Source organism: Astyanax mexicanus, chromosome 12 (genome assembly GCF_023375975.1).
Source record: "Astyanax mexicanus isolate ESR-SI-001 chromosome 12, AstMex3_surface, whole genome shotgun sequence".
NCBI classification, from domain to species: domain Eukaryota; kingdom Metazoa; phylum Chordata; class Actinopteri; order Characiformes; family Acestrorhamphidae; genus Astyanax; species Astyanax mexicanus.
In genome coordinates, this window is record NC_064419.1 from 34422450 (window position 1) to 34450179 (window position 27730).

General features: G+C 39.8%; 1 protein-coding gene across 4 annotated transcripts; it reads right to left on the minus strand.

The window, feature by feature from the left end:
• mtmr3 (myotubularin related protein 3) lies at positions 1-27534 on the minus strand. 4 transcript variants are annotated; one of them, XM_022670423.2, is made up of 22 exons: positions 27364-27534; positions 23726-23802; positions 23487-23565; positions 19817-19906; positions 18948-19064; positions 16212-16232; positions 15063-15145; positions 14793-14959; positions 14113-14209; positions 13673-13786; positions 12498-12700; positions 12248-12379; positions 11890-12001; positions 10802-10997; positions 10491-10676; positions 9605-9775; positions 8923-9068; positions 7160-8666; positions 5920-6030; positions 5665-5753; positions 4582-4608; positions 1-2516 (listed from the first exon to the last, which is right to left on the minus strand). In XM_022670423.2, the coding sequence occupies exons 3-22, from the start codon at positions 23487-23489 to the stop codon at positions 2345-2347; spliced, it is 3744 nt and encodes a 1247-aa protein (XP_022526144.2). In that variant the 5' UTR covers positions 23490-23565; positions 23726-23802; positions 27364-27534; the 3' UTR covers positions 1-2344. The 4 variants fall into 4 exon arrangements, with proteins under 4 accessions (XP_022526144.2, XP_007247243.3, XP_022526146.2 ...); XM_007247181.4 differs by lacking the exon at positions 16212-16232; XM_022670425.2 differs by lacking the exon at positions 4582-4608.
• Between the last annotated feature and the right edge of the window lie 196 nt (positions 27535-27730).

Below are 27730 nucleotides of genomic sequence, written 5' to 3' on the forward strand. Positions count from 1 at the left end.
TGGAGTTTCACTTTCAGATTTATTCTCGTATAAGTCTGTGACAGTGTCTATTTCAGATGGTTATCAATGTGCAAAAAATAAACCATGGAATTTTCTCTTTTGAAAAGAAAAGAAAAGAAAAAAAAAAAAAAACAATTCACATTCATGGATTGATGTTAATGGTAAGTCATTCATAGATCAAGCGGCTACATGCTACCCAGTCCACCTGTGAAACTGACTCGTCACTGTTCATGTGGACTCCTTGAGACTGAGCAATACGTTCAGTCGTACTAGAAGGAAAAAAAGGGCAAAAGGGTGAAAAAAGTTCACAGAGAGATAGATGGAAAAATAAAACTCACTCAGCCTTTTATGCAGTTAAAACTACACTGAGTTTCTGAAAGAGTGTGTGTCAGAAAGCGTACAGATGTTGGCAGTCTCTAAATAAAGGATCGTTTGTTTAGCTCGGGGCGATTCAGGGATTTTAAACCATCTTCCCAATGACAGATTGAAAAATGTGTCTCTTGAAATGTGTAAGTCATGAAACTGCAGGTCTTGCAGGTAAATTTCCTGTAAAGAGGTTACAGGAGGTTAGTCTGTGTGTGGTATGGGTGTTTTTTAGGTCATTTAGGGTCACTGTCATCAGTGCATAGGCAGCTCGTACAATAAGGTCAAAACTAAGACCTCCTCTGACTCCTTCTACTCATCAAACACTGATTATCCTGTGGCAAATGAGTTGTCAGGATAGAACATAAAACTCTAATATAATAATAATAATAATAATAATAATAATAATCATAATAATAATAATAATCATAATAATAATAATAGTAACAACAATAATAATAATAATAATAATAATACACTGTCAATAATAAATATCCATGAAAACCCTGCCAGGAAAATATCGGGGACCCTACTGCAGCATTTCAAACAAAAAACGTCCCCGTCCTCGAGTTGAAAATCTGTGATCACCAAAAATTGAGAGGGGAAAAAAAAAAAGAGAAAAATAGCTACAACTCAGGAAAATAAACAAAAAACAAACACAACTAACATTTTTGGTGACTAAATTTGTGAGCCACTATTCAAGAAATCTATACAATTATTTTTTTTCCTTAAATGCTATATATTTCATTTTATATATTATATCATTTTTTGCAGTATGTTACAAAAACATATTAGTGAAGATGTTGTTAGGTGGCAAAAAAGCAAGAGAGGGCATACTGCAAAAATAAAAATAATAATAAAGAGGGGAAAAAGAAGCACTGAACTGAAGATATGACCAAGCAGATCGTACATCCAACATCGCCCTCCAGTGGAGAAACACAGGCATCAAACTGACTCCTTATGAGTAGCCAAGAGAGAGCTAGAGAGGGTGAAGAGAGGGGATGAGATGCAGGAGTATCTGGTCTCTCGAATAGTGTACACACGTTCAATCACCTGATGTGACTTACCAGTGAGAATTTGGACATCTGTGCCTTGAAAATCCAGAGGATCTGGATCTGCTAAGAAATTTTTGGGATGTGTTTTGAGTGAAAAAGCTCTTTTGAGGTTATTTGAACAGCATAGACCACACTTGGACTGCTGTGCAACCTCAAAAATCTAAAAATGTCCAAACAAAATTGGAGGAGGAAAAAAGAAAACAGTGAAGCATCTATGGAGTACCAGTAAGTATCTGGTAGTGCTTTGGGGAGAAGGAAAAAAAATAAAAAGGTAGAGAGCAGCACTATAATCAGCACTCAAAGCAAAGCTAGGAGTAGAACCGAAGCCTCGTCAACTCACTCATGAAGCACCGTACACTATCAGTCCAAAGTCCAGCAATGAGAATCACATCATAATGAGATGATGACACTGGAAAAAAACAACAGAAGGAGAACATCTTCCAAATCAGATTTATCTTCAGACTCAAGATTATCTCCTGTTCTCCTCTGCAGCATCGTGCCAGGGAAGCCTTGCTTTCAATTTGGGGGGAAACAGAAACCAAGCTTTCAACGCAATCAAAGTCCCACCTTGCCTTCACCAAACCTTCTTCAGCAGTTCACTAAATATCTGTGCGTTTCATAACTACCAAAGCCAGCAGTCACTCATAGAATCGTGCCACTCAAAGTGCTTAGAAATCTTTGCAGCCGCATCCGCCAGGCACATCCCACTCTATATATACACACGCAATTCCCTTTCAGATGGGGAAAACGGAAAAAAAACAAAAACAAAAATAAAATAAAATAATATTAATAACAAATGCAGCTTCTTCCCGCTATGCCGCTAGGTCAAGTCTCTGGAACTTTCTACTGTCCGTTCCTCAGCGGTTCCTCAGCAGTTCTGCGTGTTCAGGTGCTGTATCAGAGAGCAGAGAAGTCCTTGGGCAGGGCTAGTTGGAGCTGGCGGTGATGGGTTTGTCCAGCTCCAGCTCCAGAGGAGGTGCAGGGGCCTGCAGGCTGCTGTAGCACGCCTTACACACCCGGCTGGGCTCGAAGAGCTGCTGGCTTGGCACAGGGATCTTCTGATCACAACAGCTGGCGCAGAACACGTTCCCACAGTTCCTGCCGGGGGTGAGAAGATGTGGGTAAAATTAGAGAAAATGTTGATGAAAAAGCAAAAAAAAAAAAAAAAAAAAAAGAAAGCAAAATTGTATCAGATATAGAATTCATGCTAAATTACACCAGCTCTGCTGCAGCCCACGCCTGGCATGTTAAACACAATTGATATTTCAATCAAACCAAGAGCATCAGTCACACTGCAAAGAAGATGAACGCTGCAAAACAATGAGGTTTAAATGAGGGCCACTTCCACTCAAGTAGGGATGCACCGATATGCAATATCTGCGTCAGTACAATAACTACTAATCTTTTGTGTTGGGTTCATTTCTCTCATTTCCCTTATTTTGCATTTTAAAAAGCAAATCTCTTGAGCATATATTAAGTTTAAAAAGCAAATCTCTTGAGCATATATTTAGTATAGTAATAAGATTGTGAAATTGCCCCTTTTGTGTGTTAGAGCTGAAGTACTGGCTTAAGTGCACTTGCACTTTTTCTTTTGACACATTTCACTGTGCCTGATCCCTCAGCTTGCATTATGTGGGCATGTTTGTGATTCTGTATATGCAAATAAGTTATATATATATATATATATATATATATATATATATATAAAAAACAGTCTGAACTTGGGCTGTTTTAATAAGATTTTTAAATTGTAATAAATTATAATAACAAATGAATTCTGGAGAAATGTTTTCATACTTGAAAGAAAAAAGTACGGAGGGTGAAGAAAAAGAAATCCAACCGATTTGAAAGAATCGGAAAAAAAATCCAATTGTGACCCCAAGAATCGATTCTGAATCGATTCTAAAGATTAACAGCCCTAAAACAAACTCTGGTGCAGGGTGATGTGGAAAGATTGTGTTTTAGGCTTGCCTGCAGCTAGAGTTGAGCATGCTGTTACTTGTGGCTGTAATTCAATATCAGACCATTAATAATAATAATAATAAAAATAATAATACCACCCACAAAAAAAAATCCTGATTTACTGGCCACATATATATTGTGCACCCCCACATATAAGAGAACTGCATTCGTCTGTACAGTAGCCTCATGCAAATTCACACACAATAACATTGAGGCTAATTAACTAGCAGGGATGAGAACATACACAAGAATTTAACACATCCCAAAGCTCTGCGTGTGTGTGATGTTAAACAACAAACCACAACCATGCGCCCACTTACTGTTATACATGATACACACGTACAGACATGCACCTTCTTATTCATGTAACACACACACACATTCTCATGCGCTCTCACACACCTCTCCATTGGCTTCTTTAAGACGAGTTCACCAATAGAACACATTTTTTCACAGTTGTGAAGTTTCACTGCAAATTTCTTTTGGAAAGGTTGTTTTCAGATGTTATTTTAGGATTATCAGCCCTGTTATTGAAGCAAAGGTCTGCAGGCACCCCAACTTCCAGAGATATCCCTGACAGATTTATGCGCAAGTCTTCCAAACTTTAGTACTGTGCAGCCCATCCAAACCCATCATAGTCTGAACTTTAGTGACTGATCTGGGGTCACAGCTACACCGGAAGAGAGCCAACTTCAGCCAAATGAAGGGATGGCGGAGGAAAGGGGAGGTTTCACTCTGAAGCAGCATGTCATTAAAAAGATGGTAGAGAGGGGGTGAGAGATGAGAGAGCAAGGGCAAGATAAAGAGAGAGCATGAGAGAGGAAGGGAGTGAGGGGGAGTATAGAAAGAGAGGCATGGAGGTAGGCCAGTCATGATTAATAATTTTTCGGATGATTGCAGTAATTTTGAGACTATTTCATGCTATGTACATAATTTAAAATAGTAGAGTAATAAAGATATTAATTTCATTTTTAAGTCCAGTAAACAGTTAATAAAATAAAAGCACTGTTTTTACAAAAAATTGCCATGTCAGCTCATTTTCGTTAATTGGCTCTAAAGTAAAAAATGGACAATATTGAAGTCAGAAAATTATTATTAAATAGTTAGCAAATATTGTACGATAACTTAGTAATATATTTATCATGACAGTCCTACAGGGAGGGAAGAACAGTGTCTAAATGTGTGAGTGTCTTTTTCTCACCAGGCCTCCTCCACATGCTCCTTGCTTCTGTGATAGAAAAAGGGAGAAAATGTAAAGCTGCTGCTAAAAGCCTTTTTTTTTTTTTTTTTTTTTAGCTGTTGCAACAATATCCGTAGGGAAAACAACAGCATCAGCCTGAAACTGTCACTTTGTGCATTCACAAAAATGTCTACAAAGAACCTGTTCCAAAGAATGGAACATGGCCAGATGGTCAATTACACAGTGGTGGGATGTGTTTTCCTTGCTAATACTTGCAGTGTACATGTTTACATGATTATTCATTAGCTGCTGTGTTTATTGAGTTGGCTGCGGCTGTTCTGTTTACACACAGATGTGCACACATTCGGCAGAAAGTTATTTATGAATAAATGATGAATCCTGCTTTTTATGAGCAGATCTGCGTGCTGACCGATCCAAAGTAGGGCAACTTCAGAGCTTGAAAAAGTGATTTTCTGGTGTAAAAACCATGTTGAGAAATTTCCCTCTCGACATTAGGAATGAGAACAATTAATAGGAAAAAGAAGGCAGAATTAATTACAGCTCTGGAAAAAAATAAGAGAGCACTTAAAAATAATGAGTTTCTTTGATTTTACCAAATTGAAAAGCTCTGGAATATAATCAAGAAGAAAATGGATGATCACAAGCCATCAAACCAAACTGAACTGATTGAATTTTTGCATTGGAAGTGGCATAAAGTTATCCAAAAGCAGTGTGTAAGACTGGTGGAGGAGAACATGCCAAGATGCATGAAACTGTGATTAAAAAACAGGGTTATCCCACCAAATATTAATTTCTGAACTCTTAAAACTTTATTATTGTGAACTTGTTTTCTTTGCATTATTTGAACTCTGCTCTGCATCTTTTTTGTTATTTCAGGCATTTCTCATTTTTTTGCAAATAAATGATCTAAATGACAATATGACAAAGATTATCTGTAGTTTATAGAATAAAACAACTCAAACATATACCTATTTCTCAAACATATACATATAAATAGCAAAATCAGAGAAACTGATTCAGAAACTGAAGTGGTCTCTTATTTTTTTCCAGAATGGTATATATATTAAAAGCCTGCTCAATTACCTGCAATGGTGCTTTCTAGTGGCAAGCCAGAATCCTCGCTCACAGCCATAACACTGGGCAGCTAGATGATCAGGGTACCACCGGGTCACCTATAGAAACAGACACAGAACTTTACAGAATGGCTCTTTCTGTATTTAAATTCACTTTGAAAATACTAAAATTAAAAATAAAATAAAAAAAAGATTCCTTTAATTCGGACACTGAAGAAGTCTATTGAAGTTTAACCATTGAACTCAGCACTGAACAGTGTGCTACCTCTGTGTCCTTTGTGTCCACCTGCTCCCAGCTGGCCTCTGAGAAGAGCTCCGTGCTGCAGCGCGACAGGCAGTTCGGATCCAAGTTAAAATCCGAGTCTGCAATTGAGGTCTGAGATAGGAATGAGAGAGGAACGAGTGTATAAGACATCTAGAGGATGAACAACACTACACTGTGACTCGCAATTAATTAAAGATTACTTAAGAGCAGAATGGAAACACTAAGACAACTGAGCAGTTCAAGAGGCTGCTACCAAAGGAAAAAACACTGCGTCTGTAATTCATAAATAATCATTTATTAATTGCAATCAAGGTAAAATTAATCACGATTATTTATCAAGATTATTAAGGTCAATTTCGCACACAGATACATTAAAATTATGGAGAATTTATTGCACATCTGTTCACACATGCACACGCAAATGTAAAATCCGAACTTTTTCAGACTTTCCCCGAAGGAGCTGTGTGTGTAAATGTAAACATCTGTATCAGCAGTACTACGACACTACCCAGACTTTATCCTGACAGTCTGCTAATACAAGGTCCAGGTAAATGTCAGAGTGAGACTATGTGTGAATAGAGCAGGTCTTTTTTTTTTCCTGAGAAAAGGGTGGCACAGAAAATATCCAGCTGTGTGCTGCATGTGTGAAAGGGCAGCTCAGGACCTGATTTTCTGAACACTTTCAGGACTAAAAACAGCATTAATGAGTTCAGTCAGCTCCTTTCTCCTGTCTGAGTTTTTTTGTACCAGAAAAACTGTGTAGGGATGCGCAGATGCGGAGAAATGTTTGGATGAAGGCTTTCAAAAAAGTAGACACTGTTTTCGTCACTGTTTTCGTCATAAAATAAATGGCCTAAATGAATTTTTGTGCTGCATAAAAAAAAAATTAAACAATTACAAAATATACCTTAAACATATATTAGTGGACCACAGAATATTTGTATGACAAAAGATGTCTCTACAAATTACAATATGCCTTTAAATAAAATTAGGCATTGTTTAGTATACATTTCCATCCAAATCATTTGCTGTATATTTGATACATCCCTACTACTTTGTGCTAAAGCATCTAACAAATAGCTTATATTAGCATCAAAACTTTCAATGAAAACTTTAACAATAAAAAACAAACACATTGAATTACTCCTTTACCTGCTACATAAATGGCCATCCAGCAAAGCTGAAAAAACTGACTGGTCTGCAAAACAAACCCTTTTCAATAAACTAAGAGCTTACTTACCACTTCGTCTCCCATGTCTCCGTTGAGGCGCAGCATCCCCACAGTCTGCTGGCTCTCCAGGCGGCTCCACAGCTCCTGCACCTGCCTCTTCAACGCCTCCACCTCCAGCTGATGGCCGACCTCGATCTGCCGCAGCCGCTGCTGCACGGCGTCCGTGTGCAGGGTCAGGCCGTCATCATCCAGGTGGTTTCTTGCCGAGGGCGGTTCCTGGGGAGGGCTGGTCGGAGGCCGGCCCAGCATTGCCGCATGCAGGCAGCGGTGATGTGAGCAGCTGCCGCGCATGTGAAGCTGCCCTGTGAGGGAGCCGCAGCTGGCCAGAGAGACCTGGCGGCTCAGGGGGGCGCGATCGCCGTTGACTCTGGCCCACTGAGGGGTGGAGGCCTCGGGCTCAGAGGAGTCCCCGTTACACACTGGGTGAAGGGGTTCGGCCGAGGCGGAGGAGGCACTGAGGGACAGCCGCTTGGAGGTGCCGTTTAGAGTTCTGGGAGCACCTTGGGGCTCAGGCTCCGCCTCAGGAACATGGTGTTTGAGGCACGTGGATTTGATTGAGGGTGCAGGTTGTGCAGGTACAGGTGCAGGTGCAGAGACGAGGGTGTCTGGCCGGAGCCCTAAGTCCTCTGTGAGAGTTTCTGTGGAGCTTTCCAGAAGAGAGAGACGTTTCTCTAAAGCTAGCTCCACAGTCTCTGGAACCGACCTAGCAGTCTCTGGATCTGGGACAGGAGTGTTACCCTTCTCCCCATAGCCATTAGTCATAGTCCTGAGGGCAGTAGAGGGGGAGTGTGAGGGATTGTGGGTGCAGGGAAGGTTTAAAGCCTCCTCTATGGTACATTTTGAAACCTCTTCTGCCAGCTCATCTGATTCCTGGCTCTCTGGGGCATTCTGCTCACCACCCAGGTCTTGAGGTAACTGGGCCTCTGACTGACATGGCTTGTCAATCTCAGCCACTGAAGGGAGTCCATTCAGCTTTGTCTCTTTTGGAAATTCCTCATTGCTACCATTAGCATTACTTTCTAGCTGCATCTCAACGCCATTAGTTACAACTTTCTCACCAATCTCAGCTACATCAGCATCAGCACTGTTCTGATTCTCAACACCATCGAGAATAGCAGTGTTGTTAGCACTGTCTACTTTGACGTCTCTAAGGCTGTCTGCCGCAGCCTCCTGAAGAATGTTCTCCATCTGACCTACTGCCACACCCAACGAGAGCTCTGCTTCCACGCCCTCCCCCAATGGCAACCTCACATAATTAGCATCCCGAAGACCCTCACCCTCCTCACTCTCCCCATCAAGTGTGGTTCCGTTAAGTCCACCAGGCAACTGGCCATTGGCCTTTTCCTCTGAGTCGTGTGCGCCATCAGATCCCGTCCCTATGTTGAGTTCCAGCGATCTGCGATGGTCCTGCCACTTCTCGTTTAAGCTAGGGTCACTGGATCGTCTGTTGGGGGGTAAGGAATTTCCAACTTCACAAGCACTAGGCAGGTTATCAAAAGAACGGGTCTTGGGGCGCCTGTTGAAGCAAAAAAATAAATTAATAAAAACTGTAATACACCTTAATAAACTTTAAATCACTATGAAAGTCTATGACATACGCACTTATTTATAAATCTTCCGTGAAATAAAAGCAGTGTTGTAGCTTGTTATTATCCACATTTGGATGTCATGTGCACATAAAATGTCTAGGGGTGTATTGAAAAAAGTCGCAGCAGAAATAAACAAGAATGTGCAGACCGATGTCTCAGTTCTGTAATGAGATGCAGGCTCACCTGCCCAGAGGCTGGTCTTCAGGGTTGGCACCGGATGCAGGGTAGGGCGCACAGGAGTCATCAGAAGGGGTCGTGGGTGAGGAGCTGGGCAGGTATACTGCAGTCCAAAGCATCAGATTACGCACGTGGCAGACAGGGTGCAAAACCTAGGTAGAACAGACAGTGGAAAAAAAAAAAAACAAAAAAAAGTGTTAAAATGTTGTTTTGGGGTTACTTGCATTGTGACATTATGAAAAACTACCAGCACAAGGGTGAGTTGTGTGGGTAGAAGAAGTAGTCAACAACTTCCACAGCACAAACACTGATAAATGTAAATGTTACCACACTATAAAAACACCCGTTTACAAAAACAAACCACCAAAAGGATGGGTTGAGGAGGAACCCCAAAGCAGAAACACAGAGTCACAAACAGAGAGAACTGAAATGACTGCATGCTGTTCGGGGTTAATGTGACAATCCTCCCATTCCATTGTTTTCTTGCACAAGCCTGAATGTAGCAATTAGAGCAATTAAAATGGAATGTATGAGAGCAAGAGCAAGGAGTAAGGATTACGGATGATACTTCTGTAGTAGTTAGCTGTACTAAAGAAAAAAATAATAAGAAATGGAAAGAGCAGGAGGAAAACAAACAGACACAAAAACAAAAAGCATGGGAAAAAAAGATTTAGCTGCAAGGACGTACAGTTTCCGAGTGTGAAGAGTACAGCATGTTTTTGAAAGAGCGGTTGGCTGGTCTTAGCAGAGACCACACAGAGCAGGTCCTCTCCTGGATGTGTCGGTCCTCTCTTTCCTTCGCACTGTTGCCCAGAAACGTGCCGAAAAGACACGAGTACGTGTGCTGCACCAGTTTTACCTGAAAACACATGACGCACAGAACCATAAAGCCATAAATGTTGCATTTTCTGTAATGCGTTAATAAGTAAAATTATAATGAAACAGTATGCAAAATGTAATAATTACATTATTATAATTACATTATTAACAGATGTAATGTAATAAACCTTGCCATGCTTTTATAACTCAATATACACTCATTGTCAAATAAAGTCTTGGATTGCAGTGCTATTCAGGAAGGAAGATAAAGGTTACCACAAGCAAAATCTATATAACTATCAAAAATTGAGACTGATATGGGAAACTCTTTTATATTTATTGAGCTACACACACAGAAGTAGTAATTAAAGCATGTATAACATGTGACACAATATACTAAATGTTGAAACAGAAGTGTAAAGGTTCTTAATGTTGTTCTCTGATAATTCATCCTATGCAGCTTGAATTTTTTGCTGATTTTGTAGAAGGTGTGTAGTGTTAAAAGCAGGTCCAATAGCATCCCACACATTTACAATCAGTAATAGGTATGTCCTGATGCCATTCTCATGATGCATAGTCAGTTTGGCATGACTATGCGTCAAGTTTCAATCCTGTCAGTTTTTCATTTCTTTATGGGTGCAACCATTTTTTTTTAACAATGAGTGTATATTGTTTTTCTCTTCAGCATGACTCAAGTGTAATCAATTACAGCACAGATAACTCATATCTTTAAAAGCTACTGCACTTCCTCTCACCAGAAAGGCCTCGTTGAACTCAAAGGAGCAGGGGAACTGTCTCTGCAGCTGATGCACGCAGTCCAGCCACTGCAGGAATACTGGACAGCGCTCGTTCAGATCTTCCGAATTCTCACCATGACCACAGCGGTCAGCAAACTTATGACCAAAGTCCAGCCATTCTGTTTCCACCAGAACTTGAAAACCCTGGGGGATTTATAAATATAAAACATATGTATTAAAAGATATTCTCCAAGTTATATCCAGTGTATTTTAGTACATCATATCTGAGCTGCACTAATAAATACCTCCTTGTCAGCTGTTTCACTAACCTCAATTGTACGATAGTAAGGGTCCAGTAGGAGCTTGGACAAAGCCACTATCTGGGGGGTACGGTCCCAGCCATCTGAACAGTGCACCAATACGGGTCTGTGATCTCGGTCCACAGCATTTACCACTAGCAGAGCAGCTTTCAGCAACAGAGACAAATGCTGCAGCCACTTGGTGCTCTCCAAAGCAGATAACCAGCTAAAAACAAAAAAACAAACACCAGAGCTAAAAAAAGAGCTACTGTTAAAACACAAAGAGCTGGACTGTCCCTTTAAAAAGACCTTGCAAGATCTTGCAGCACATTTGAGAAGTGGCTAAACAAAGTAATATAGCAATAATAAAATAAAATGGCACATAAAGTCAGATTATAGGGCCTCATTATCCAATAAATCCAAATCAGCATGGGACACAAACTGCAATGATGATGCAATGTTTAAGCCTGGCTGACAGAATGAGCTTCTACATGTACAGAGGAAAAAATATTACATTTCTAAGTCTTAGTATAGCCACTGCTGGTGCACTTCAACAGATCAAGACCGTTGCCTGGCAACCCAGCACTTCACCAGAGTTCTTGGTGCACAGGCAAGAATAAACCCTTGAAAACTGATAGTGAGAAACAGTCAGTGTGAAAAGGAGAGACAGATAGAGAGAAAAAAGTCCACCAAAATTCCTACTGATTTTAGAATAGATGGAGGAGGGGAATTGGAGTGAATGGAAAAGATTTGGAATTTTAAATGTGAGCCAACTGAAAACCAGAGGCAGATGTGTTGCCAGGAGGAGAGAAACACAGTCACATCATGTGACTCATTACAGAAAGTGGAGAGAATAACTGTTAAGACTTCAGACTTCTAAACACTTCAGAAAATGCTTCAGGATGATTCTCAAACAGACACAAGCAAATGCTTTACATTTTCACAAATTGTTTTGTATAGATAAGCTAAAATATCATTAATGGATCAAACAAATAAGCAAGGGAATATACATGTATATGAAATATGCATTTTCCTCCATTAAAAACTTCATAGCTCTGTAACTAAGTGTTCTAGGGCTGAAGGATCTAATTATGGATCTTGAACGCTGGCAGGCTTACTTGGCAGGGTCAGGCATCTGGGTACAGAGGAACCGCAGAGACTGGAAACTCTTGCGGATGGAATGGATGTTGGCCATGCCCATGAAGACCACTTCACAGTTAGGGTAGTACTCTAGAGAAATAGAGGGGGAGAGGTTAAAGGAGTCAAGTTATTATATTTTTTTGCAAAACCAAAGAGGCAGTAAAATTATTAAATCCTCAACAAAAGGACTATTCATTTGCAAACAACAGACTGCATTCATACAAAGTAATGAGTGAATCATATCGCAGTAAAACATAACTAGAATCAGCAGCTATAAACGCAGTCAGGAAAAAAAAAATAGATTTTATTTGTTGTGTCAGAGCAGAACATTCATACCTGGGCACTCGCAGCCTCCTCCCTTGGCTCTGTTGGCCACTGCAGCAGCGTAGGACCTGGCATCCAAAATCAGGAGCTTGTGAGGCTGAATGGCCAAGGTTTCGACCTCTGAACTGTTTGTCATGGATGAGTCTGAAACACAGTGGGAAGGGTGGAATATAATGGATAGGATAGTTATTCTTCTGCACTTTCTAAATTTTTAAAGAATGTATTTGGTGCTTGTTTTATTGTTGTTGTTTTTTAAACTAACCAAAGTCCACATCACTGAGGTCAGCCCCGTTGGTGTACTCGCGGGAGAAGGAGCCGTTGGTGAGGGTTTTGGGGGAGCTACTGTCCACAGCACAGGCTCTGGCGATGGACTGCACAAGGTGTTCATCATCAGCATTCCTCCAGCCCCACCAGCTCACTTCTGGTTGGCCACATCGTGCTATCACTGCCCCTGTGCTCAGATGCCTGTAGGTTCACAACAAAGTTTAATGTGATATTTGAAGACACCACTTTTAAAATCATCTTAATGGGACAGATCACTGATAATGTGGTCAAGTTTATTGTCTACGCTAGGATTTTTTTTTCTCAGCGGAATCTTCATAACTAACACAAGAAAGCTCCTTATTTCTGTTCATTTTTAACATTTTTAATTACTGAATCTTTAGTGCTGCAGCAGCAATTTTGGCTATTTTCATTACAAGTATTGGGAAAAAAATTGAAAGTTTAGAAACTTATATAATGCTTATATATTTTTTCTGCTCCTCCATCATTTAAAAAAGGTAATTTCAAAGTTTAGCCCCTTTTTGTAGGCAAGAGAAGTGGAAAAACATGAATATCCAATAAATAAAACATGAATATCGAATATCAGCCCAAATTGACCAAATTGAACCGCGAGTGTATTATTGCGATTATACCACAGTTCCATTTTCGCTGTTTATTGAAATATTTTGAGTTAAAGAGGACAAGAAACTATGATTTGTTTGTTAAAAACACTCTGCGAGTTAAAATAGTGGCGGAGTAATACATGGAAAGCTTCGGTCACAGGGCATTACCAGCTGATAATGGCACTCACAGAACGCCCCTCAGCCAATCAGATTGCATGGTCGGAACTAACTGTGCTATAATTCACAGTCACCTTCTGCAGAGGTTTTTTTTTTTTTACATTTTTAACTAACTAAAACAGTTGGTGTAATCAAAATCTACATAACAGAATCACTGATGTCACTTATATTTTATATAAATATTTTTATGCATTTATTGTGACCATATAATTTAATTAATTAATAGTGATCATTTACAAAAGTTGCACACACTTGCTGTTCAAAAAACTGCCATTTTAAAAATATCCATGACTTCCAAGGTCAAAACTTCAAGTTCTAGAATGATGTGCATTGTCATATCCATCAAAGAAACAGAGAGACATTCTGAATGACTAACCTGTAGACCACAGCCGGAAATCTTTTCCAGGAGCGGAAGGCTGCCACGTTCTCCAGCTCCTTATCAGTGATCCAGGCTGGCACCACTAGCTGCTGCGGATAGCTGGAACACAGCCTAGCAGAGAGAGGGGGAGAGCAAATGGGACTAGCATCAGAGCATCATGTTGACTGATACCTGACCAATAAGTCACCGAACAGAAGGCCTCAGCTTTATCTAGCCTGATCTGAAGGACCATACCTCACCCAACCTTGAATACATACAACAACACTGTGCTCTCTGTCAAACACAGGATGGGTGTGACTGGCATATAATAGCAGTGGAAACACACTTGGCAGGACATGGTGCACTCAGAGGTGGAATGAAAGGATAGGCAGTAGTACGGAGTACGTATCCAATATCAGCTCTGTCTGGGAGGGATTTCATTGGATGAGACGACTCACTTGTAGTTGTTGTTGATCTCAGATATCCTCCACGCGTTCTGAGTATCGAAGCCCATCCGCTCCACCTCGTTGCGGAACCTTGAGATCACATGTTCCTCTGATGGAGAAATGAAAAAGAGCAGGAATTAATGAGAGATAAATACGTGGGGGTAGGAGTGGGCGATATGGCCCTAAAATAATATCACAATATTTCATGGTATTTTCGCAATGACGAATACACTACTGCAATAAAATTAAAATTAAATTTTATTACTACATACGTACATACTACATACATACGGCACACCCCTAACTGAGAGAATATTTTATCAGATTTGTAACAGAAGTCAATGATCTAGAATGTCATGATACTAATTATGCACTCCAAATATCTCCATATATCCAGGATTAAAGTAAAATAAATAATACTGGACAGATATAATCGGTCTCTAGTAGATATATAATAGGAAATAAGAACAGTGTGAGTTTTTCTTTTGCTAAAAACAGCTAAAAGTAGTACCCTGATGTGATAATCAGGGCACAATATAATAATAATAATATGTGGCACAATATTTTAGGGTATAATATCGTTCACGATATTCCAAAATGTTGGCGATATTATTGAAAATAATACGATATGGCACACCCCTACGTGGGGGTGTTCTAGATGTTCTAGCAGGTGTGAGGTTTGTGGGCAGTACCTGGCCTGCAGAGCTCGCCATGCTGTTCCTTTTCGCTGCTGCAGGAGTCCATGCACCAGGCGTGGAAGGCAAAGGAGAAGAGCTCCTCCAGCTGGGATGGTGGCCGTGCTACCACAGACAGCCTCTTCAGCCACTCCTGACACTGCTCGAACGTGGAGAACTGACACCTGCCCGCAGCACAGCACACAAATTAGACAGTTTAGACATAACAAAACCAAAAGGCTCCACACACAACAGTACAAAGCTGTAAATTATGAGAGAGCCACTGACCTGATGACCTTGCAGTCTTTGCAGGTGACGTGGAGTTGGAACATGTCCCGACATTCCACACTTTCAATTATCTGCAAAGGAACCTAAAATAGCAGGGAGGTAGAATGGAAGATGTAGTAGAGACAGTTTTTTTTATTCATATGTTTAAAAACTCTTTACAAATATGTTTATTACATTTTTTATATAATAGATTGACACTAATCACAGAGTGGAGTCTTGCAAGGAGGAAAGGGCTCTGTTTACTCCAATATACTCCTATGGCACTCCTATGTCCCGTCCGGACGCACATCTCTGAGTTTTGTCACCTTGTGTTTAATAAAATAGTTTTTTTTAACTGCCACGCACTGTAATTACACTTTGGGTGCGCGTTTCCATGGAGATCAACGTAAAACACAACATTGAGTGGAAATGGAGGAGCTACTGAACGCCATGTCACGTGACTGAGAAAGCCAAAAAACCTCATGGGTCCTCCTGTTTTTTCAATTGCAGTCCGAATGCAAGTTTTATCACTGAGTAGAAGTGTTAAATTGTTACAGACGTCCCCCTGAGAAACTAATCCTGTCTGGATAGGGCTTAAGACTTCACAATCCATTGCTATCCCATGACTTTGGCATGTCAGTATACAGACCTTTCAAAACATAGGTACCAAACAAAGTATAAAAATAAGCTTTTTACCTTTTTTTTTATTTATTATTGTAGGATAAATCAAAAACAATCATTTATTGCTTTGTCCATTTTAATACAGAAATCATTCCAAAACACAAAAGCAACTAGGTCATAACTTGAATCAGTTCAGTACAAAAAAAGGTTAGTGGTTAGCTTTAGAAGCTTTAAAACACAAAACTCATTGTGCCCACTCTACAGAGTTAACTCGATAAGCTGCAGGTTAATGTGCACCACATTTACAACCCTGTACCATGCCATGTCTTTTAGCCAACTCCTCAACTTCCTGTGTTTTATGCACTGCCTCTTAAGCTCTGAGCTTTAGGTGCATTTCCTCTTGTCAAGGCTAGGGCTCACACGTGATCACACACTGACCAACCGCATGCAGATCAATCCCAAACATGGCAGAGAAAACACAAGCTGGTCTCATGATCACAAACACTTGTGCCAGCACTCCGTGCAGAAGGTCGTGCTTTGGCTACTTACTGACACCTCGCACGAACAATTCTGTTTCATACAGACATAACAGAAGAGAATAGAACAGAAAGAGGGAGAGCGGATCACGCGCTGTGTGTGAGGGCTTTGGTTGCACTGTGATGCCATGCATTCCTGGCCTCGCACATCCTGCGGCTGCAGTAGAATTCCACCCCTCTAATCTGGCCGGGCTTGAGAATTCCTTGGCTGGTTGTTAGTAATCAGAAATCACACTTCCTTAATCCCTCCCCTTTTCACTCAATGCTCATTTACTACTGTATGTCCATACAACACAAACGATATTCTGCCAATCATTCTGCCTCTCTCTCTCTGTCCCTGTCTAACACTCATGCCCTTACACTACCTTATTTGCAAGCCTGTGGTGTAGTACAACAGCTACGATCTGTGAGGAAACTGTGACGTAAACACACACTAACACCTCACACACACACTTTCACAGGAACAAAGAGAGCAGTCATGTTCTTTACTAATTTAATCCAGGTCTGATAATTAACTACCATGATAAAAATCTCACTAATGCATTCAAAAAATTGTAAATATCAATGAAAAGATACTTTATTTCAGTAATCCAGTTCAAAATGTGAAATGCATATACTATATAAATGCATTACACACAGTGATCTATGTTAAGCGTTTATTTTTTTATTGTTGATGATTATGGCTTACAGCAAATGAAAACCCAAAAATCAGTGTCTCAAAAAATGTAAATATTATATAAGATCAGTTGGGTATTTCTGGCAGTGTGGGCAGTGTGCCAAGTCCTGCTGAGAAATGAAATCTACATCTCTATAAAAGTTGTCAGCAGAGAGAAGCATGAAGTGCTGTAAGATTCTCTGTGAAAACACTGCAAAGACTTTAGACTTGATAATAAAACACAGTGGACCAACACCAGCAGATGACATGTCTGTCCAAACCATCACTGGTCATCTGTAAATTTTACATTTCATTTGGAAATGAAGGGAGCAGAGTCTGGAGGAAGAGTGAAGAGACACACATTCCAAGCTGCTTGAGGTCTAGTGTGAAGTTTAAATCACACAATCAGTGATGGTTTGGAGAGACATGTCATCTGCTGGTGTTCCACTGTGTTTAATTAAGTCCAAAGTCAGTGCAGTGTTTGCAGATTTCATTTTCCAGCAGAACTTTGCACACTGCCAAAAGTACCAATTACTCTTATATAGTATTCTAATCTTCTAAAACACTGATTTTGGGGTTTTATTGGCTGTAAACCATAATTTTCAACAATGAAATAAATAAAATATGTAACATAGATTACTAAATAAAGTAACTTTTCAATATTATATATTTTTTAAATGCAGTAGTATATTCCTAAATGGATTTTTTTTAAGCAAAGGAAAAACCTCTTATTCTTGCACTAATTGTAGTATACTGCCCAGCCCTATAAATTATGCAACAACACAGCTTCCCTTTTGTATATATGCTCTCATAAATATATATAGACATTCAATTTAGTTGTAATATAAATGACTATGCCAATGGTATACTAAGAGTATAATAATTGTATAGAAAAGCAATTACATCCTTTCAAGAGCAACTAACTAACTAATGAGAGATGGTACGTTTTTACGTCAATTCCTTTTGACTGTCAAAATTTGTCAATATTTTTATTATATGTCTTAATGCTTTCATTTTTTTTAACACCCACTGGCCAACAGTAGTAATTAACTCTGTATGAAAAGAAGTTCTATTGATACATTGGTCATTGCAAAACTGGCTAAAGTTTTGGTAATTTCACTTCATGTAAAGAAACACACATTACATGTACATTCCAATGAGTCAATAACAAAACTGTGACAGGCCTAGTCAAAGTAGATGGATTTCAAACTACATAACCGAATATGACCAATGAAAAAAAAAAAAGCTCAGTAATACATGACTCTGACTGTCAGAGCTGTGGAAGGAAAAAAAACAGTGAGAGAACAAGAAATGCTGAGGGAAGAAAAATAAATAAATAAATAAACCCCACGCAACCATGGCAACAGGCTGGAGAAACAGAATAAGTAGAGGGTGCAAAGACAGATCTACTCTCTCTTTTTCTCACTCTCCCGCTCTCACATGTACACGACTACTGCAGCCACTGGCCATTTTATACAGTCCGCCTGACAGATAACCTGATGCAATTCTGACACACTGTCCCTAAACGCCCTCCAACACAATCTGTGGGCTCTATATTTAGAATTACACCATGCACTCCATGAAAGTGTGTATTCGGCTACCAGTGCTCCCACTATATTCACCATATTCACACACTTTAAGGCACATCACAAGCAAGCTGTACTCTGCTAGAGCACTAACTGCAGCTAAGTATCTCTATAATCAAAGACAAGAAAGTCACTCTCCTAAACAAGAAAAAACAAAAAAATGCCAGTTACATTGTCTAATTTCTGAGAAACAACTGTAAAAGTTGACAGGCGCAAATAACAGTTAGCCTGATACAAAAGCAACTGCAGCAGTGGATCAAATAAGAGACAGACTGTGGGGGAGAAAAATGTTGGGAACTTGGTGGAGCTCTAAACATTAGGAAACATACGGCTGGAAAGATCTGACAGCAAGATTTCCAAAGTATATATTTAAACCAAAGTGTTTCTGACTGACCAAGTGTAGTTTAGGGATCACCCAAAAAAAGCATTCAATTTGTCCCTCTTCTACCAAATACTGCTAAAGTCAGAAAGCTCTGCCTATGCATTCTGAAATAAACAATGGACTTACATTGACTAAAGACTCTTTGAACTTGATGTGAAGGCGGTAGCTGGACATGGCGATGACGGCGTCCTCTGCTCTCCCCACATACTTGGTAAACTCTCCATGCAGCTCTGGGAAGGGTACCTACAGAAACATTGTCATAGACACACAATGTAAATATAATAATTAAAATAATCAGTATAATAATCAGTTCATATATTTCGTTCACTCATTGGAACAAAGTAACATTATTTTATTGTGTTTTCACACCTTTAAGCATAGAGAAAATTGCAAAACAAGGTTTACGTTTGTGTTACATTGTGTACATTTGCTTCTGTTAGATCTTATTTGGTTTCACACTATAGATCTGGGCAATTAGATTGTGTTATCCTTAAAAATAATTGGACGGGCAGAAATTAAAGTCACGCTGAGCGACAGAGAGATGGGATTTGGCCGTTCACATTTATGTTGCATGTCTATGGATCGGATACGTATACGATTAAGGACCACATATGAAATCTGATTTGAAAAAATTTAATTTGGCACGTTCACACAGCCATGAAAAAAATCCCATCTAAGCCACACTGAGTAAAAAATCAGATTTGAATCACTTCAAACTAGTCATGTGAACGTAGCCACAATTGTCCTTTTATTGCTGTTTATAAATAAGGGCTAATCTACCAAAGAACTGGCTTATCTGGTCCGGACCAATATTGCCTTTTTTCGTAGGCAAGGTAGATGTGAAAGCACCTTTAGTTACTACTAACCAATCAAATGTCTTTAATGGCAAGATACAAAGTGGGACTTAAAATCCAGAACTCTCAAAACCACAATTACACAAAGACCAGGTAAATTAATTTTTAGGTTTCTTATTTAATAAAAAAAAAAATACTTACTTGCAGATCCTCCTCCTCCAGGACAGGGGGCTTCCTAGGAAAGAAATGATTGGCCTGAATACACTCCAGACTCTGCTGCCCCTCCTCCTCCTGTCAGACAAAACACAGGTCTTAGGCAAACCACAGGTATGTTACGTTAAGCACACTGAGTAAAGACGATGATCAAATGAATGGCAACATCTCTTTACATTTACTATGTTCTGCACAGTCAAAAGCATCTGGTGGATCAGTTCTCTGCCAATGTTACTGCAGTATTGCAGTCTATAAAGTTCTTTAAGTTACAACCATTTGCAAACACTATCTTCACCACTACCATGAATCTTATGTCTCAAATCATCAGGGTACACAGGTTATAATGGCATAGCAGTGATTATTACACAATTTATTACACAGTTTTTTTTTTCATGGCCAAAAAGAGAAGTAATGCATGTGGTTATGTTTCTCAAAAGGGGCAGAACCTTAACATGGCAACCTAAAATCAGTTCTGTGCCATCAAGCGCAATCAGCCAAGTTCAAGAACTTGAAGTCCAGGATAAAGCTGTTCCTGGACCAGTAAAATCCCTGCTGTTGAATCAAGCTTGTTCACTCCCTCAAGTTGCTGACACCACCACCCACACACACACACACACACATACATACACACACCTCTCAAACATGCAGAGTGCACACACCCTGTTCAAAAGCCTCTCTGTGTAGGCCATGTTCAGCCTACAGTCATCAGCAAGCTACAGACACCTACAACTTCTCCACCTACGCTTGTAGCCAATCATCTTAAATGCATTAACGTGTCTTAATCCTATGTGGTCAGATCCTATTAGAATACCTTGTAGCCTGCGACTATGCCACCATGCGCCAGGCGTTAACGAGAGTGGTCCTGGTGCAAGGCCCTCTTTGAAGCCTTAGTGGGTCAATGTGCTTTGCATAAGCCATTCCATTCATTTCTGCTCTGAATCATGTGAGGCGGGCAGCACAGAGGTAGCTTCAAACACAGCTTTCTGTGGTCAAACTGCCAAAGAATGTGTGTGGAGACCCACAAATAGGAGAGAGGCTGTGACTGCTGCCTACTAGTCTGCACCAAAACATGACCTAAGTTATTTGCATGCAGCAGAGTATAGTTAGGTATATGTGAATTTGAGTAGATATTGTAAAAACTGCATATTAAAAATAAAAAAATACCACTAGGGAGGTCTAGAATTTAACATTGGGTTTAATGTGGTTCTGCAGCAAGGATTGTGAGTGAGCTCCGCATTCAATTCTAGGGGTTGAAGAGAAACTGCAGCACCTTGTGACCTTGTAGAACGCTGTAGCAATTAGCAAAATATGGATTATTTGATCTGATTAGTTCTTAGGATCGGATAAATGCATTATTTAGGCTAAAAATGGTCAGATACCAATACATAACCCATCAATCCTCCAATCTCTAGTATAGACACATCATATAAAATACTGCTTTTAATGTTCAGCAACATTTATAAGCTGAGCTTGTGTGGTAGCCTGTACCTAGGCCCCAATAAATGGAGTAATAGTTTAAGGGGTGCCTATTAAACAAAAAGAACACAAAAAGAAAAAAAGTGTTCGTTAACAGATAGCGGATTTGTGTGTGTCAGCTGTATCAGCAGCATGGCTGTCTGTGTGTGGAACTGACAATGGGCATCAGAATGCCTGAGGGAGCTCACTACAGAGGCCAGGAGTGGGGAAGCCCTGTGTGCATACTGGCTAGAGGTGTGCCAAAAAATCGATTCACATAAGAATCTTGATTCTCATTTACTACGATTCAGAATCTATTTAAAATGTCCCAAAATCGATTCTGAGGGGCGGGTTTTAGACTGATTTTGGGCTGGGTATTTTTGTTGGACCTGGCAACCCTGGGGATAGCGCTTGTCCCTTTGGAGATCTTCCAGACACACACAGAGCGTAGGTGTTTGAGAATCACCGGTAAGATGGCAGAACAAGCACTATATTACCTTAGATTAACGTGTAGTTTCAATGTTTTATGGCAGAATGCTTCATAACAAGCATAAAAAAGATCGCTAGTAGTTAGTTTCAGTAACTGTTAGCTAGCTAACTAGCTAACTTTCCAGTTCCACCTTAAATAACGCTACAGGTGGCAGCGGGCTGCAGCATTTAAGGCGGAACGGAAAAATAACAATAAGCTAATCAGAGCTAATTTCAGCTCCTCATCACAGAGGAATTAAGGAATGGACAATATGAATTAATTTCTCCACCTCCTGCCCCCTTTCTGAAGAAATACAACCACCTTAAATTAACTAGTTAATCAGCAGCTGCTCCTGAACTTTAGCGCTCCACTGCTATCATCACATCAGCCCAGCAGCGTCACCTACACACCACCGCTAGTAGCCTGGTAATAAAGCAGTGTTATTTATTTATGTATTTATTGTTCATTAACGTCATTGTGATATCCCAGTGATTCCTCTGTCACTGAGGACCCACATTCCTGCACATTTTATTGTTTTTGTAACACATTACTTGCTCCAGGACCAGTGTATATTATGGAGGGTTTTTTTTTCAATACGATTCATAAGCCAGAAGCAGAAATATTTATAATTCAAATCGTTTTGAATCAAAAATCGATTTTGAATCGAATCGTGGCCCCCAAAATCGGAATCGAATCGAATCGTGAGATAGTAATCGATTCCCACCCCTAATACTGGCCCATAAGAACAGGCAGACAGATACAGCATAAGGTAAATAAATGCATCTTCCACCCACACACAAACTAAGTTTTATATCTACAGCTCTGGAAATGACCACTCCAGTTTCCGAATCAGATTCTCTGATTTTGCTTTTTATAGGTAAATGTTTGAGTAAAATGAACATTTCTCCTAAATTCCAAATAATATTTTGTCTTTTAAAGCATTTATTTTCAGAAAATGCGAATTGGCTTAAATAAAACAAAATATGTAGAGCATTCAGACCTTAAATAATGCAAAGAAAACAATATTTGGTGGTTTTTAATTACAGTTTTCATGGATCTTGGCATGTTCTCCTCCACCAGTCTTGCACACTGCTTTTGGATAACTTTATGCCACTCCTGGTGATCATCTATCTTCCTTTTATATTCCAAAAGTTTTTAACTTGGCAAAATCAAAGAAACTCATAATTTTTAAGTCTCTTATTTTAAGAAAGTTATGGAAAATAAACTGAAAGCACAAAGTCAAACAGACATAGGCACATCTACAGAGACAAACATAACCACACAAGCACAAAAAAAACTCATCAGACTTCATGTTGAAATGTCAGCTTGCGGGCCGATTCAGAAACACAAATAACAACAGGTTAAGATGACAAAACCAGTGGCAACCACAATTAACTGCCAGTTACTTCCCTAAACAGTGGCTAGTCCTAAATATGATAAGAGCTGCATGGTGGACAGTAAACACCCTTGACATTTACCCTGGTCCACCCATTGATACTAGGAAAGAAAACAAAAAAGCTGAATTCTCACTGAGGCAGCATCTATAGTTGAACTTTAAAACCACGGCCAAAATAGCTGTCTGAGCAGCAGTAAATATATCTGATTAAAAGCCTGACAAATCAATGAGCAGTTTCCGATTCAGCACACGGGCCATTGCCAGTCAAGCGCCCAATGCCCTAGAGGATAGTGAGACATGAGAGAAATGCAACTGGAGGATTTTAGTGGGTTCTGTACCATGGCCCCGTTGAAGGAGTGCGGGTCACTGCCGCCGGCTTCCAACTGAAATGGTTCACTCCCCCAATTTGGTCTGTGGCTGTGACAAAAAAAAAAATAATAATAATAATAATTAAAAAAAAAAATCATCAAGAGGCAGATATATGCATCAAAAGCAGATATTTAGCTAGTGTTGTAACATTAACATATAAGAAGTGTTCTGCAATGTCAATGTCTTTCTTTAGTTGTGATTATTGTACCTGGATCTTAACAAAACAGGTGGTGTTGCTGTACCCTCCTATGTTCAATGTCTCAGTCAGAACTATGGCATTGAAATCTGCAATAAAGAAGAGAAACACACGGTAAGTTATGACAATAATGTTTTTTTAATATGATGATGTAACATCATTACAAATTATATCACTTATAGAAACATATGGAATCAGTACAGTGGCTTTGAAACTGTTGGGCTTTTGGTTACTGTGTATATTTTTGTAAGTAGAAGGTAAAGGGTTTAAAACTTAAAACTTGTTATCTTTAGCTTTACTAAAAATCTTTAGCTTTATCAATCTCACAGCAACAGAAATTTTGACCTAGAATGACTAAACTTCTGCAAGCCACCATACTTAAGAAAACTGACCAGCCGCAGGCTTCATTATAAGTAGCATAAGTAGCCCTGTTAAACTGGATTTAGTTCAGTGCTGTATGTGAAATGTAACCGAAAATTAATTGTTGCACTCAAGGACACAGCCCACCATATTTTGTGTGGGCACATTTGGTTAGTTTCAATCAAACCACAGAACCCCTAAATATCATGTGACCTGTCATACATAAGCAAAATATACAACTAAATATATTTTTAAAGACATAAATGAATAAATACCAGTTCCAAATAATAGGCTGTGTCACCATTTCAACAAAACCTGTTTTTACTGTCCAGTAAATATAGTGTCTCTGGTAGTGACAGTACAGAGAGAGAGACAGAGAGAGAGAGGAAGAGAGAGAGGAAGAGAGAGAGAGAGAGAGAGAGAGAGAGAGAGAGATGTATTACTCATGCGCACATGTGGAGAAGAGTGACACCACTGAACTAATGCCAGCGGGAGCAACCGGCCACTGTGTACACACCATCCCTTCATCGGCATTGCCATGCCTTGCACTTCTGCCCTTTACTGTAAACATTTCCGAACAATAATCCAGGGCTTCTATGCAAAACAACTTTAAATAGAACCATAACCTTCAACAGAACAAACTAAAAATTTGCATTTACAGCGACACATATTTGAGGAAAGTGACCAATGTGACCAGACACCATTCACAAAAAAAGTGAAAGTTCCTGTAGACTCTGAGAGCTTCACCTTATCTGTTTTATCTGTGTGCTTTTATCTCAGCGACTCTGGATAATGCTCCTTTAGCACTCTTTAAGTCAGACAAATGTGACTTAGAAAAAAAGAACCTTCATTGTTTTGTTGTTTTCTGATCTGACAAAAACAATATTCCACATTTAATAAAGAACACTGCTCATATGCAACACACTGTGAGGATGTCTCCAACTAAACAAGCTAAGTGATTGTTATGTCTTGAGAGGGTGGAATTTCTCCAGCCAGAGGGCTTCTTACAGCCCTGTGGGTCTCCTGAGAGTCATATGGCATGAGCTCACACACAAGGGCAGCCCAGTGCCCAACCAAAAGCCTCTATTTAGCGCACTGGTCGTAGAGCACGTCTGGCAGCAACTGATAAACCATATCTGACGCGCACATAAACTAATGTTTACTAGTGTGAGCGCTAGGCCTCGTGCTTCTCCTCACCACTGCAGCTAAACAACAGGTTTTTTTAGCAAGGGCACACATGATATATATTTTTAATATACAACAGGTACGATAAAAATACGAAGCAGTGCCCATCCTGCAATCCAGCCTAAAATACTGCTAAAAGTAAAAGAAATCCCCTGTCAAGAAGGGCAAGCCCTATGTCAATGTTGGCCATTCATGAAGCACACTGCAGCTCTGTCCTGTGTGACAAATGTGCACCTTTTCTTCAATTCTCGACTTACATTTAGGTCAATGCCTCTAACTGTGGGCGGTGTAAGAATCGGTCAGTCTCACTTTCTCAGGTGTCACTCTCCCAGTGACACAAGACAGCCTCCGTCTCTGTTTGCTCTGATTTCCTGCCCCATCTGTGTGACCCACTCACTGCAGTCCTGTTCTTAAACAAATCTGAGATTTTAAAAAATACTATATGTGCCACGAACTAATACAATGATACAAAAACAAAACCTTTCTGTAATGTTAACCAGCAAACCTTCAAATTCGATTCAAATCTCTATAATGCAGTTTTTACTAGTAGAAACTCTCATTTCTGCTTTCAGCTATCTGACTAGTCTTACCTAATCATATCTCACGTCACCACTGATTTATGTGGCATTTTAGACACTCAAATTCACATTAATAATCTATTTGCATATGAATTACTTTTTAATAGTAGAAACACTGAAACTTTTCTAGTAGAAAATTTTACAAAATTCTGAACTGCACATCATTACCACTTCTAATGAAACTTCATTATAGTGGAGATTTCAGAATTACAATTTCCAACAGCAGCAATGCAATTATGGAAGAGAACGAAATTCTACATAAATTAATAGAAACATTTGAATTGTCAAAGTTACATTAATGATATGTGATCCTGGTAATGTGTCTAGTCAGTATGTCTCTATAGATATACATACCTGATAGTATTACCTATCTGTAAATATATCACAGATGATAATAATAGATCTGTCGATTATTTTTCTAATTAGTTGATGATTATTTCTGCCATGCTCTCCGTCTCGGTTTTGTGTGGCTACTGCTCCTGTCTCTAGCTTTCTTTATCGCTTCAAACATGATAAAAACTGCTTAACGTGAAACTTAAATTTTCTTAAAATGACCAGAAGACGTTCGGATAGATGTGAAATGCTCTGATATTCAGCAAAAAAAATTACAATCTACAAATATTTGTTGCAGCCCCGTATGGCACAAATATTTAAAAAAAAGCAGAGCAGTGAAAGAAAAAGCTGTGTGTCTCTTGTAGGGCTGCAACGATTAACGATTAATCAGTATAATCAACATTATTTTACTGTAAATTTCAATGACAACGAATCATTAAATTGTAAATGTAATGCACACTGCACAAAGTGCAGAGATTCACTTAGTCTACATTTCGCTTAGTCACGAAAAGTAACGTTAACAGACACACAACCGATTACAGATTACAACATATTTCCTTAAATATCAAATAGCTAATTGTCTTCTGGTCATTTAAATCCAACATTCAGCTGTTTCTGTTGTATTGGAGGGATAAAGAAAACTAGAAACGGGAGCTTGGAACCACAGGAGGCAGAGGTTGAGGGTATAGCTGAAATAATCGTTGACTTTTTGACCAGTCAGACAAATAATCGTCAGATTATTCGACTACCACGATAATATTTAGTGGAAGCCCTGTTCTCAACACAGAACTTAACGCTACTGTTTTTCTGCCAACCTGCCAAAGCGGGTATGCTCGGAGCTAATGAACAAGTTTCCATTGAGAGTTTGGACGCACAGCTAGCAGGTCGGCTAACGTTCATTTCCGACAGCTTTTACACATTCAGCGCTGTTTCCACACCGCAGCGAATCACACAATGTCGCTGTACGTTTGTTATATTCAGTTCTTGACGGCTCACTACCATCTAGCTGAAGTAGTTTATACACCACCACTTCCACACGGCCCGTCCCGGCTCGGCTCTTTAGCTAGGCTAGGCTATCGGAGCGGGCTGTGTTTTTGTTGTTGTTATGAGACCGAGCGGAGGGCGGACCCCGAGCCAAGGCCGCAGCCAACAAACGCAGCGGCCAGAAGTGCAGAAACGAGCCCGAGCACTAACCTCCGGGGAATCTCCGCTGCAGAACTGTCCAGTACTTTCTTCCGAGACCCGGGAAATAAAACAAACGACGAAAAAATGACCAAATCTCGCCTAGTATCCATCTGCAGCCTTCAGTCCGTCCCTCCGCCGAGCCCCGCCGTCATCGCCAGCCTCGAGCAGTGACGCCATCACGTAACGCCTGAGCGTCGCTACGTTTACATCGCAGCGCAGAAAAGCGATCACTGCGCCATCTGCTGGCCGCTCTGGGGTCGACACTCAATCACACAGCCCTTTTACACCCAAAGAGCCAAGAAACATTGTGCTTTTCAATGAAACAGCCAGTCTTTGCACCAGATTTAGTGGAACCTACTATTCTTTGGATCCAGCT

Coding starts and splice junctions, on each gene's coding strand:
- mtmr3 (XM_022670423.2), bottom strand. Junction 19,065..19,816: donor TGGAGGAGGAGGATCTGCAA/GTAAGTATTTTT, acceptor ATGTTTCTGTAG/GTACCCTTCCCAGAGCTGCA. Junction 16,233..18,947: donor TCAAAGAGTCTTTAGTCAAT/GTAAGTCCATTG, acceptor TGTATGAAACAG/AATTGTTCGTGCGAGGTGTC.